The 13,052-nt window shown below is 40.3% G+C and overlaps 1 protein-coding gene across 1 annotated transcript in view; it reads left to right on the top strand.

The window, feature by feature from the left end:
* The window catches only part of LOC309565690 (vomeronasal type-2 receptor 26-like), a gene marked incomplete at both ends in the record, with an annotated part of 59,676 nt that overhangs the window by 19,156 nt on the left and 27,468 nt on the right, over positions 1–13,052 (top strand). The window contains one exon of the mRNA XM_082270662.1: positions 7,397–8,297. Within this exon, the coding sequence (XP_082126788.1) occupies positions 7,397–8,297 (901 nt within the window). The remainder of the gene's footprint in view (positions 1–7,396; positions 8,298–13,052) is intronic.

Raw genomic sequence — 13,052 nt, 5'->3', positions numbered from 1 at the left:
GAGCTGAAACTTCACAGGTACACTTTTTAGACCCCCCAGACACTAAATCCAAAAAAAGTCATGCCTGCCTCCAAAAATGCCCGATAAATGCAAGAAAAAGCGCCGTAGAGAAGCCGTATTCCTGTTCTAATAAAAATTATAAGAAAATGCTAATTTTTGGGGGGTTCTGGACATGCTACAGACCTGAAACTTCACATGCACACCTTTTAGACCCCCCAGATACTAAATCCAAAGTAAAAATCAAAAAATCTCTTTTTTTTTTTTTTTTTTTAATTTTTCAATAATTGGCTTTTTTATCAAAAAAGACAATTTTTAAGAACTTTTTTTGTGTGATTTTGTGTCTGGGGGGTCTAAAAGGTGTACCTGTGAAGTTTCAGCTCTGTAGCATGTCCAGAACCAGAAAAAAAGATCATATAGGTGTTAAAGTTAAAGGAGGCTCCCGAACCACATCCCTGTTCTACTGAAAAATTATCTTTTTTTTTTTCATGGTTCTGGACATGCTACAGAGCTGAAACTTCACATGCACACCTTTTAGACCCCCCAGATACTAAATCCAAAGTAAAAATAAAAAAAAATCTCTTTTTTTTTTTTTTTTAATTTTTCAATAATTGGCTTTTTTATCAAAAATGACAATTTTTAAGAACTTTTTTTTGTGTGATTAATAGTCCCTGGGGCATGACCCAGAACCCTAGGCACTTTTTAGGGGCATTTATTGGGTTTTAGGGCTTAAAAATGGTGTTTTTTGATTACAGAAGTTCGGGTCCCATTGATTTCAATGGGGTTCTGAAATCCGAACCGAACTTTCGTGAAGTTCGGGTGTTCTGGTCGAACCGAACTTTTCAAAAGTTCGATCATCCCTAATTACCAGTCAAAGACCCTGCAGCACATGTGCTCTTGGCTTTTATACAGTATCCCATAATGCACCGAGACAGCTGGTCTCTGCCAATCACCAGGACTGTATCAAAGCCTGTGTACCCACTGGTCAGGTTTCCTCCCACTGTCCAATATGCCTCCCTATTGAACCAGTGTGAAACATTATCTAGACCCAATGAATCACACACTGAGCTCACTGAGCAGACCTAACTCACAGATCCTGCTCTCTGGTAGGCAAAAAGCAATATAGATTTGCCTGCTGCTCCTCTGATAGGCAGACAGAGCCAAAAACTATACTCTCTCACTAGCACCTACCTAGGGGGATGCTACATACATTTGTGGTTTTAGGTTTATTACCCCTTTAATGGTACAGGGCTGGGTGAGAAGTGTTGATGAGAGTGACAAAACTGGTCTGTTTGGCAGAATGGAGGCAGGAATTGTATTTTGGAGGGCAGATTTATATTGGGTGAAGTCAGGTTTATGTCATAGTCGCTTAAGAGCCCAACTATGTCTTTTGAGATTTCTGGTGTCTTCTGTTTCCCAAGGTTGTATCTGTCAGGGCATAATTCTGTGTGTGGTGAGGGGAACATTGTTTCCGGGTTGGGAATGAGCTATTGTAGACAGAAGTGGTCAGGGCAAGATAGGGGAGTGTAAGATCCTGGTACTTTCAGTACCTTCTAGCCTCTTACTTCCGGGTTGCGTTCCACCATTCAGGTAGGTGGAACGCATATAGCTGCATGTCTCTTTAACAAATGATGATGTCATCACTAGGCGCCGCTCTGAGCGGCTCTTTGAACCGACCGTCTGCACTCACAAGGTGTTCGTGCAACCGCTCATAATACAAGCCTGACTGACGCTGCCGTATCCTCCAGCTATCTTCCCTATACCTGGACTGACCGGAGCCTCGCTACTTGATCCTTTACCTTGCTACCTGATCCTTACCCTCGTTCTCCAGCTTGTGATAAGTACCCCGCAGGGGATCCCTTCCTACCAAACCACTTGCTATATCTTTCTGCATAATAAGAACTGTTACTAAGCTCTAAGATACATGCTCTTCACCAGCTATCACCTGCAGCGTTACCTAGAGTGCTAGCTCTTGAACCTACTACCACCTGTAACCTTTATCCTTGTATTTGCCTCAGCATCTCCTGTACACCTCATCTATTATCACCTATCACCTATCACTTGTACATGATTACTATCTCTCCTGCATACTATCTATCACCATCTGCTACCTCCTGCAACATTACTAGCTGAGTGCTCATTATTAACTGCTATCACTACTCAAGCCTATCCCTTCAGTATATCACTTCAATACTATTGCATAAGACAACTACCACTCCAATAACATCTTCTCTAAGTGTTTGTGTGTGTGCATACTGAAGCAGGCTGAGCCACTATGATGAGTCAAGAGAGTTGGATAAGGTGATTCAACACATCTCTACACGACTACTGAGTGGAAATTCTGCAGCTGCAAATCCAGTTCACTAAATCAAACCCCAGAGTGTTACAGGGAGAGATTAGGTCATAAAGTCTGTGTGTTTCAGAGTAGCTAAAAAGGGCTAATGTATTAAAGATTTCTATGTGTTTGATGGTTGGAGGGATAAGATGTTATAGATACAGAGAGTCAGAAACCGATAAGGTGATGGCCTGAGAGTAGAAAATTGGTGTTTGGGAAGTTGCATGGAGTGCAGAAGTGTATGTCTATTACACTAAGACAAAAAAAGAGGTTGGGTTGAGGAGTTGGGAGGTAGCTGGGTGTAAATATTATTCAGGATGTTAACCAAGGATATTTGGTATTTCAAAGGAAATTAAATAGGGTAGCCAGGTAGAAAACGCATCAAGGAAGAGTGACACCAGTCCCAGAGGAAGATAAAACACAGTGCAGAGAAACTGGAGAAAAGAGAGTAATACAATGAGCTTCAAAAGAGGAGATAAATAGAGAGGGAGGTGCACTTATGAAATGCTTTATGGGGAGAGAAGTTGAAGGTCATTGTAGCCATATTAGTGCACTTGCAGCAATACATTTTAGTATATACAGTGGGGATTGAAAGTTCGGGCACCTCAGGTAAAAATTGGTATTAATGTGCATAAAGAAGCCAAGGAAAGATGGAAAAATCTCCAAAAGGCATCAAATTACAGATTAGACATTCTTATAATATGTCAACAAAAGTTAGATTTTATCTCCATCACCTCTCTTGCGGTGATGGAGACCGTGTTGCACTTAGGTGGCTTTTTTCCTGCAAAACAGTTGGCACATTACACCGGTGGTTTGGCGTCCGACTTTTGGGACTTCAGGTGGCCAAGCTGGTGGAGGCACAACTGTCCAGTTGCATCCTGTGATACACCTGACATAATATCCAGGGCATACACATGACCCTGCAGGGAACACATAACAGCAATGCTGATTTGTAAACACGGTGAACCGACTTGTTTTTAACTTGATCAACAGGCAACATAATATATTGCAAGCATAACCATAGCACCTCAAAAAAGAGCCAACCTTGAAGAAGGAAAAAGTTATTTTCCGAAATATATCGGGTTCAGGTTCCTGTCATCTACATGGTTATACCTTTATGGTTATAATTCTTGCCATTTTATTAAAATTGCCATTTTATTACTGCCTGTGATTTTATTCATTTTTGGATTTTGTTACTTTAATAAACATCACTATTTTTGCATATATTTTCAAATTGTTAAACATTTTGTGCCTAAAAAATCCCCACCCTAGGGGAATTTTCCCATTCACTTTATCTCCATCATTGACACTTTCAAAATTACAGAAAACAAAAAAATGACGTCTGCAAAAGTTTGGGCAACCTGCAGAATTTATAGCATGCACTGCCCCCTTTGCAAGGCTGAGACCTGCCAGTGTCAGGGATTGTTCTCAATCATCATCTGGGAAGACCAGGTGATGTCAATCTCAAAGGTTTTAAATGCCCAGACTCATCTGATCTTGCCCCAAAAATCAGCACCATGGGATCTTCTAAGCAGTTGTCTAGAAAACTGAAACTGAAAATAGTTGACGCTCACAAAGCTGGAGAAGGCTATAAGAAGATAGTAAAGCATTTTCAGATGTCAATATCCTCTGTTTGGAATGTAATTAAGAAATGGCAGTCATTAGGAACAGTGGAAATTAAAGCAAGATCTGGAAGACCAAGAAAAATATCAGACAGAACAGCTCGCAGGATTGTAAGAAAAACAATTCAAAACCCACGTTTGACTGCACGATCCCTCCAGAAAGATCTGGCAGACACTGGAGTTGTGGTACACTATTCCACTACAAATAGATACTTGTACAAATATGGTCCTCATGGAAGAGTCATCAGAAGAAAACCTCTTCTATGTCCTCACCACAAAAATCAGCGTTTGAACTTTACAAATGAACATATAGACAAGCCTGATGCATTTTGGAAACAAGTTCTGTGGATCGATGATGTTAAAATTGAAATTTTTTGCCGGAATGAGCAAAGGTACATTTGGAGAAGAAGGGGCACAGAAGTTAATGAAAAGAACCTCTGTCCAACTGTTAAGCATGGGGGTGGATCAATCATGCTTTGGGGTTGTATTGCAGCCAGTGGCACAGGGAACATCTCACGAGAAGAAGGAAAAATGTATTCAATAAAATTTCAGCAAATTTTGGATGGTAACTTGATGCCATCTGTGAAAAAACTGAAGTTAAAGAGAGGATGGCTTCTACAAATGGATAATGATCCTAAACACACCTCGAAATCCACGGGGATTACATCAAGAGGCGTAAACTGAAGGTTTTGCCATGGCCTTCACAATCTCCTGACCTCAACATAATTGAAAATATATGGATAGACCTTAAAAGAGCAGTGCGTGACAGACAGCCCAGAAATCTCAAAGAACTGGAAGACTTTTGTAAGAAGAATGGGCAAAGAAACCTCAAACAAGAATTGAAAGACTCTTGGCTGGCTACAAAAAGCGTTTACAAGCTGTGATACTTGCCAAAGGGGGCAGTACAAGATATTAACTCTGCAGGGTGCCCAAACTTTTGCAGACACCATTTTTTTGTTTTCTGTTATTTTGAAAGTGTAAATGATGGAAATAAAATCTAACTTTTGTTGACATATTATAAGAATGTCTAATCTGTAATTTGATGCCTTTTGAAGATTTTTCCATCTTTCCTTGGCTTCTTTATGCACATTAATACAAATTTTTACCTGGGGTGCCCAAACTTTGGATCCCCACTGTATATTTTTTTGCTCAACAGTTACATTTTCAGGACAAGCTTTTGACGGAATCCCCCCTTCTTCTAAGATCTAAGCAGAGCAGGGGAGCAGTGTCATATTTGTGAGAATGGTCATAAAACGGGTAGTGGTTTAAAATACAATGGTCCACATTCATATCATTATCTTTTTGCCATACAGAATCATCATTCATAGATTTTCCTATCCTGAGTATTTTTAAAAAGTCCCTTTAGAAACCAAAACCTTTGTGTCTACCATAGAATGGTCTGGATGTGCAAAATGATGCCCCACGGGTGCAAAGTAATTTTCTTCCTTATGTTCTTTTATTGTGTCTTTTGTAACTTCTGACCTGTCTCATTAATAAATATATTCAACCCTCTCTGCGCTAAAACTATGTAAGTCTGTAATATCCATGCTTGCACTTGCTGCATTGAATTAAGTAAATCTCATTACTGGAGGCCAAGCTATAGGATCCTGTAATACTGAAGGCCCCTTTTGTTTGTGACACTTTTTAATGCATGTATGTGAATGCTCAGTTTTCAGCATTGATTATTCCAAGGTTCTGTTCTCTTTTTTCTGAGTTCCTGTAATCCGAATAAAATTTCCTGCTGATTAATTTATGTCTTAGGTTGGGTGGTTGCCTCAAGTCGCCACTGGGGGTTGTTGGAATATTTCTATCAGGGTTCTGTCCTCTGTTATGATGGGATTCCGCTCTTTAATTAACTCTCTTAACCATTCTAGTGCTGGATTGTATGTGGTTACTAGAGGTACACAGCTATTTGTTTTTTTCTCTTTGTATTGTAGTAGATTTTTTCATTGGGTTTTTGAGGCAGTGTTTATGCTTGTACTGATAGTTATTCTGCTATAACCTTTCTAATGAAAGGGTTCTGCTACCGTAGTACTGCTAGATGTTTATTTCTGTCTTCTGGTTCAAAGCATATGCGGTGGTATTTAGGCTAATGAGGGACCCCCCTCCTGGAATGGTTCATGTGTTCCCACCAAGGTATACATACTACATCATTTTAAACATCAGAAGCTGTTCTTACTTACACTATTATATCTGTAGTTTGCTCTTGAATAGTTTGTATCATTCTATATTAACTTAGGCCCCAAGAGGTCGATGCTCCGAGGAATGTCTTCCAGGGTCCAGAAAATCCGTAAGAGAAGGATATCACCCATGTTGTTATAATTGTGCTCCATGTTCAGAAGGAGAAATATCAAACCAATCTGGTAAGCTTTATGTTTATCTAAATATAAACCCTGATATTGAATTAGGAAATTAAAACTTTTTAAGTCCTTTAAAGTGATTCTGTAGCCACTTTACACTTTGCAGGCAACATATCCCTAAAACTAATGATTACTAATAGTGAATTTCTGTCTTTTTTGGTAAATATTGCTGTACTTTTATACCTTTGATGCTTCTGGGAGTGTTGGAGACTTACTCACGCAAACAACAGGAAACAGATTCCTCCTACTGTCTGCCTGAGGAAGCCTCCAAAATGTTTGCACTTACTGTATCTGAAAGAAATGGTCTGGAAAATGTTGACACTGAAGAGACCAGAAGTGGTCAAATAGGAGAATTTTAGTGTTGCATTCATGTTAAGGTTACAGATAGACTGCGTCATGGCCATCACTGAGGCTGAAGGTTCTTTTATTTTCCGTAGGGTATCATCACACATTGTTCCTTACTAAAGCATTCTTTTTTTTTAAATCAGAAAACATCTTTATTGAGAGAAAATCACAGCACCACATTAAAACTGCAATACACTGTACAGGCATAGTAACATGAAATCACCATCACCTCATAAAGAATAGTGTGCATAACAAATACACCACAACCCCCCCCTGAAGCAGACAACCCCCAACAACAGTGCTTGAAACAGTATCATCATCACGGCCCTCCAATCCACCCCCAATGTAACTAGCAATCATCCACCGGCAACCCCAACCCATATTTACACATTTAAGACAGTAAACGGTCCAGGATGAGGTCCGTAGGGGCCATTCCCGGACAATTCAACCAAGCACCCCATATTTTAGAGAATTTTTGTGAAGATCCCCTATGTTGGTAAATAACCTTTTCCATTCTGAGGGTGCCCCCGATTTGCTCACTAAAGCATTCTTGACATATTTACTATATATAGTATATTGTTCCAACTTTTTTTTTGTATGGATTTTAATTCAAATTTATTGTTGCATCTTAACTCCCAAAAAACTTTAGGTTAAATTAAGGAAATTACTGGGAAAATGGTACTGTCAAATGGTTGCATTCTTGGTATACCATGCTTACTGTTATTTTTAATCTACAGACAGTGACAACTGCAAGAAGTGTCCTGAAAATGAATGGCCTAACAAAGCTAAAAATATTTGTATTTACAAGGTAAATGAGTATTTATCATACGAGGAGGATATTCTTGTTTTATTTTTTTCTATATCTTCAGTCATATTTGCTACAACAACTCTCTTTATACTTGGAATATTTTTTTGGTTTCGGAGAACTCCCATAGTCAGAGCCAATAACCGAAACCTCAGCTTCATTCTGCTCTTCTCCCTCATACTGAGTTTCCTGTCTGTATTCCTCTTCCTTGGCCGTCCTGTGGATATTACCTGTATGCTGCAACAGGTCTCCTTCGGAGTTCCCTTCACCATCTCAGTGTCTTCTATCCTAGCCAAAACCATCATGGTCTTCATTGCTTTTAAAGCCACCAGACCTGGAAGCCCCTGTAGGAAATGGGTGGGAGTCAAACTTCCCAATACAGTCATGTTATTCTGCTCATCCATTCAGATTATGGATTGTGTTCTTTGGTTGTCCATCTCTCCACCATTTCAGGACTATAACATGCACTCTTCTCCTGGGAAGATCATCATTCAGTGTAACGAAGGGACAGTTATTGGGTTCTACTCCATGTTGGGTTATATGGGGTTTCTGGCAGCTGTGAGTTTTGTTCTGGCTTTCATGGTGAGGACATTACCGGACAGTTTTAATGAGGCCAAATACATCACCTTCAGCATGCTGGTGTTCTGCAGTGTCTGGATTGCCATGATCCCAGCCTATCTGAGCACCAGAGGGAAATACATGGTGGCTGTGGAGATATTTGCCATATTGACCTCCAGTGCTGGAATATTATTGTGTATATTTTCTCCAAAACTCTACATTTTGCTGTTAAAACCTGAGCTAAACACAAGAGACACAATGCTGGGGAAGAGATTGTAAAAATATTATACACTGATTGAATGTATAATGCCATAGACCAGATTAAACAAATTTGGTCATAATGCTATATTCATCATTATCAATATGAATGACATTATCATTATCATTATGATTATTTGTGTAAATTAACCAAAGTAAAAATTTTCTTGGTGTCATTGAGTCATAAGCACCACATCCCTTATTGTAACAACATTTTAAGGAAGGTAGAGAAATTTAATTTTCAAGGTGCCACACACATGAATAATAAAAAGTAACAACATTTTATTTTAACATTTTTATTCATATATAAAACATTAAACAGTATACATGCGATTATAATATAGATGCAGTGAGTTCGGCTCCACATGTTTCGCCAGACTGTGGCTTCTTCGGAGACTTTTATAAGTCCTTCATGCATAATCACTAAAAGGTAAACACAATATATTAGTCACATATGCAACTACACAAAGCAACACACAAAAGATTTTCTTAGAATAAAAAAATACAAATATTTAACTTCTCAAAAACGCATACAATTTAAGATCCTCATAGAAAAGAAACCCCCCTTACCTGAATGTCAATAGGAATGTAGTAAAATCAATGTTAGTAACCATATATCAGAGTGTTCCAAAAAGATATGGCCGAAACCGCAGGGGAGGAAACAGGGTCCCAAAGTATAGCCTGTCTGAGAGGGGAATCAAGAATGAATAAAAACAATTCACTGATGATGGACTGTACATACCCAAAATCTGGATAATAAATTTACCAGTATAATTTTCCTAGATGAAACAAGGCCAGTGCAACAAAATAACGTTCCAAAGTAAATTATGCTTCAACTTTTAAATATTCAATGGTTAAACCACTAATAGGTTGCTCAAAGCCAGAAAATTCTATACTTTGGCTCTGAAATAAAGCATACAAACAATTGTATAATAACTGCAGATCACCATTAAGGGCAGCAGAATCATACCAAAATTGTCCACAAATACTTAAAAAGTTTACCACCATCAGATAAGAAGAACATCCCATCTCTCCTGTAAAGATCTCTACAACTCCAGCAGACTAAGGGTCCCTTATATATCTCCCCCACCACCTCTGGCATCCAATGGCACAGACGGGGGGTGAGGACACCTAGGTAAAATCAATGTGCATGCGGGATTGTGGCCGGAGATTAGAGATGAACGAACATCGGCCGGGGCGATTCGCGAACGGCAGCCTGCAAATTTTCTCAAAAGTCAGCGAACAACAAGTACGCGGCGGGCCCCACTGACTTTAATGGGAGGCGAACTTTAAAAACCTTTAGGTCATATTTGCAGCCACAAAAGATGTACTAGCTGTGCACAAATAGTCCCAGCACATGGACAATGTCATAACAGAAGTATTGCAATTGAAAAAGTTGCCCTAAGTTATTATTTTTTTTTACAGCAAAAAATATATATTTTTTTTTTCATAAATCAGCCAGAACTGACAGCAGCCGGTAAATACATGTCTAATACATATAGAGTCCATTCACACATCTGTAAAATGGGTCCGCATCCATTCCACAATTTGGCAGGACCTTTACAGACCCATTGTTTTTCATTTCCAGTCTGAAAAATTAGGCATTCACAGGATACAGAAGTATGTGTCGGCCAATATTGGCCCCAAAAATTAACACACATGGGAATACCTGACAGCTAAGAAGGTAGTAATGTGTGGCTGAAGGTACATTAGGCATTCAAAGGATACAGAAGTAAGTGTCGGCCAGTATAGGCCCCAAAAATTAGCCCACATGGGTTTACCTGACAGCTAAGAACGTAGTATTCTGTGGCTGAAGGTACATTAGGCAATCACAGAATACAGAAGTAAGTGTCGGCCATAAAAGGCCCCGAAAATTAGCCCACATGCGTTTACATGACAGCTAAGAACGCAGTATTCTGTGGCTGAAGGTACATTAGACATTCACAGGATACAGAAGTAAGTGTCGGCCAGTATAGGCCCCAAAAATTAGCTCACATGGGTTTAACTGACAGCAAAGAACGTAATATTTGATGGCAGGAGGTCCATTAGGCATTCACAGTATACAGAAGTAAGTGTCGGCCTGTATAGGCCCCATAAATTAGCTCACATGGGTTTAACTGACAGCAAAGAACGTAGTGTATTTGATAGCTGGAGGTACATTAGGCATTCACAGTATACAGAAGTAAGTGTCGGCCTGTATAGGCCCCAAAAATTAGCTCACGTGGCTTTAACTGACAGCAAAGAACGTAATATTTGATGGCAGGAGGTACATTAGGCATTCACAGTATACAGAAGTAAGTGTCGGCCTGTATAGGCCTCAAAAATTAGCTCACGTGGGTTTAACTAACAGCAAAGAACGTAATATTTGATGGCAGAAGGTACATTAGGCATTCACAGTATACAGAAGTAAGTGTCGGCCTGTATAGGCCCCATAAATTAGCTCACATGGGTTTAACTGACAGCAAAGAACGTAATATTTGATGGCTAGAGGTACATTAGGCATTCACACAGTATACAGAAGTAAGTGTCGGCCTGTATAGGCTCCAAAAATTAGCTCACATGGGCTTAACTGGCAGCAAAGAACGTAGTATTTGGTGGCTGGAGGAACATTAGGCATTCACACAGTATACAGAAGTGCCGGCCTGTATAGGCTCCAAAAATTAGCTCACATGGGTTTAACTGACAGCAAAGAACGTAATATTTGATGGCAGGAGGTACATTAGGCATTCACAGTATACAGAAGTAAGTGTCGGCCTGTATAGGCCCCATAAATTAGCTCACATGGGTTTAACTGACAGCAAAGAACGTAGTGTATTTGATAGCTGGAGGTACATTAGGCATTCACACAGTATACAGAAGTAAGTGTCGGCCTGTATATGCCCCAAAAATTAGCTCACGTGGGTTTAACTGACAGCAAAGAATGTAATATTTGATGGCAGGAGGTACATTAGGCATTCACAGTATACAGAAGTAAGTGTCGGCCTGTATAGGCCCCATAAATTAGCTCACATGGGTTTAACTGACAGCAAAGAAAGTAGTATTTGATGGCTAGAGGTACATTAGGCATTCACACAGTATACAGAAGTAAGTGTCGGCCTGTATAGGCTCCAAAAATTAGCTCACATGGGTTTAACTGACAGCAAAGAACGTAATATTTGATGGCAGGAGGTACATTAGGCATTCACAGTATACAGAAGTAAGTGTCGGCCTGTATAGGCCCCATAAATTAGCTCACATGGGTTTAACTGACAGCAAAGAACGTAGTGTATTTGATAGCTGGAGGTACATTAGGCATTCACAGTATACAGAAGTAAGTGTCGGCCTGTATAGGCCTCAAAAATTAGCTCACATGGGTTTAACTAACAGCAAAGAATGTAATATTTGATGGCAGGAGGTACATTAGGCATTCACAGTATACAGAAGTAAGTGTCGGCCTGTATAGGCCCCATAAATTAGCTCACATGGGTTTAACTGACAGCAAAGAAAGTAGTATTTGATGGCTAGAGGTACATTAGGCATTCACACAGTATACAGAAGTAAGTGTCGGCCTGTATAGGCTCCAAAAATTAGCTCACATGGGTTTAACTGACAGCAAAAAATGTAGTATTTGATGGCTAGAGGTACATTAGGCATTCACAGGATACAGAAGTGTCGGCCTGTGTAGGCCCCAAAAATTAGCCCACATGGGTTTAACTGACAGCAAAGAACGTAGTGTATTTGATGGCTAGAGGTCCATTAGGCATTCAAAGTATACAGAAGTAAGTGGCGGCCTGTATAGGCCCCAAAAATTAGCCCACTTGGGTTTAACTGACAGCAAAGGATGTAGTGTATTTGATGCCTAGAGGTAAATTAGGCATTCACAGGATACATAAGTAAGTGTCGGCCTTTATAGGCTCCAAAAATTAGCTCACATGGGTTTAACTGACAGCAAGGAACGTAGTGTATTTGATGGCTAGAGGTACATTAGGCATTCACAGTATACAGAAGTAAGTGTCGGCCTGCATAGGCCCCAAAAATTAGGCATTCAATGGACTTGAAATGCCTTTCATGCCGCTGAATTTAGCGAAGACAAGGAACAGGAATTGTTGTGGGTGGATGGTGGTCCGGCAGATATTTGTGGCCTGTCATGAGGAATTTCAATGAAACATGGTCTACTGGTCACATTTGTTGAATTCCTCAGAGATCCATGTCTCATTCCTTTTTATAAATGTGAGGTAGTCTACACTGTCATGAGCTAGGCGAGTGCGCTTATCGGTCACGATCCCCCCTGCTGCGCTGAACGTCCTTTCGAACAGGACACTGGACAGGGGGGCAAGCCAACAGTTCCATTGCAAATTGTGCAAGCTCTGGCCAGAGGTCAAGCCTGCCCACCCAGTAGTCCAGGGGTTCATCACTCCTCAGAGCGTCCACATCAGCCGATAACCCGATGAAGTCGGACACCTGTCGGACACCTTTTTTTAATGCTCCAACATTTGAGCCACAGAAGCCTGCTTTTTTCCAGAACAACGTGACGACGGCATCATGGAAGGTGGAGTGGAGGACAACTGTGAGGAGACAGGAGAAGGAGAAGTAGAAGAGGCTGGTTGGTGAGAGCCTGGAGTGTGGCTTTTTGGGTTCTGATTATGTTGCTCCCACTGGGCTCGGTGATGGGATTTCAGGTGCCTTCTTAAAGAAGTTGTCCCTAGGTGAGTGTTGGGCTTACCGCGACTTATGCGTTGACTGCAAAGGCTGCAGATGGCAACACTGTTGTCAGCAACAGACACATTAAAAAA

This window comes from Pelophylax lessonae, assembly GCF_965119305.1.
Source record: "Pelophylax lessonae genome assembly, chromosome: 1".
Taxonomy (NCBI): Eukaryota; Metazoa; Chordata; class Amphibia; order Anura; family Ranidae; genus Pelophylax; species Pelophylax lessonae.
Note: the sequence above shows the minus strand (reverse complement) of the source record. Positions and strands in the feature narration are given on the sequence as shown.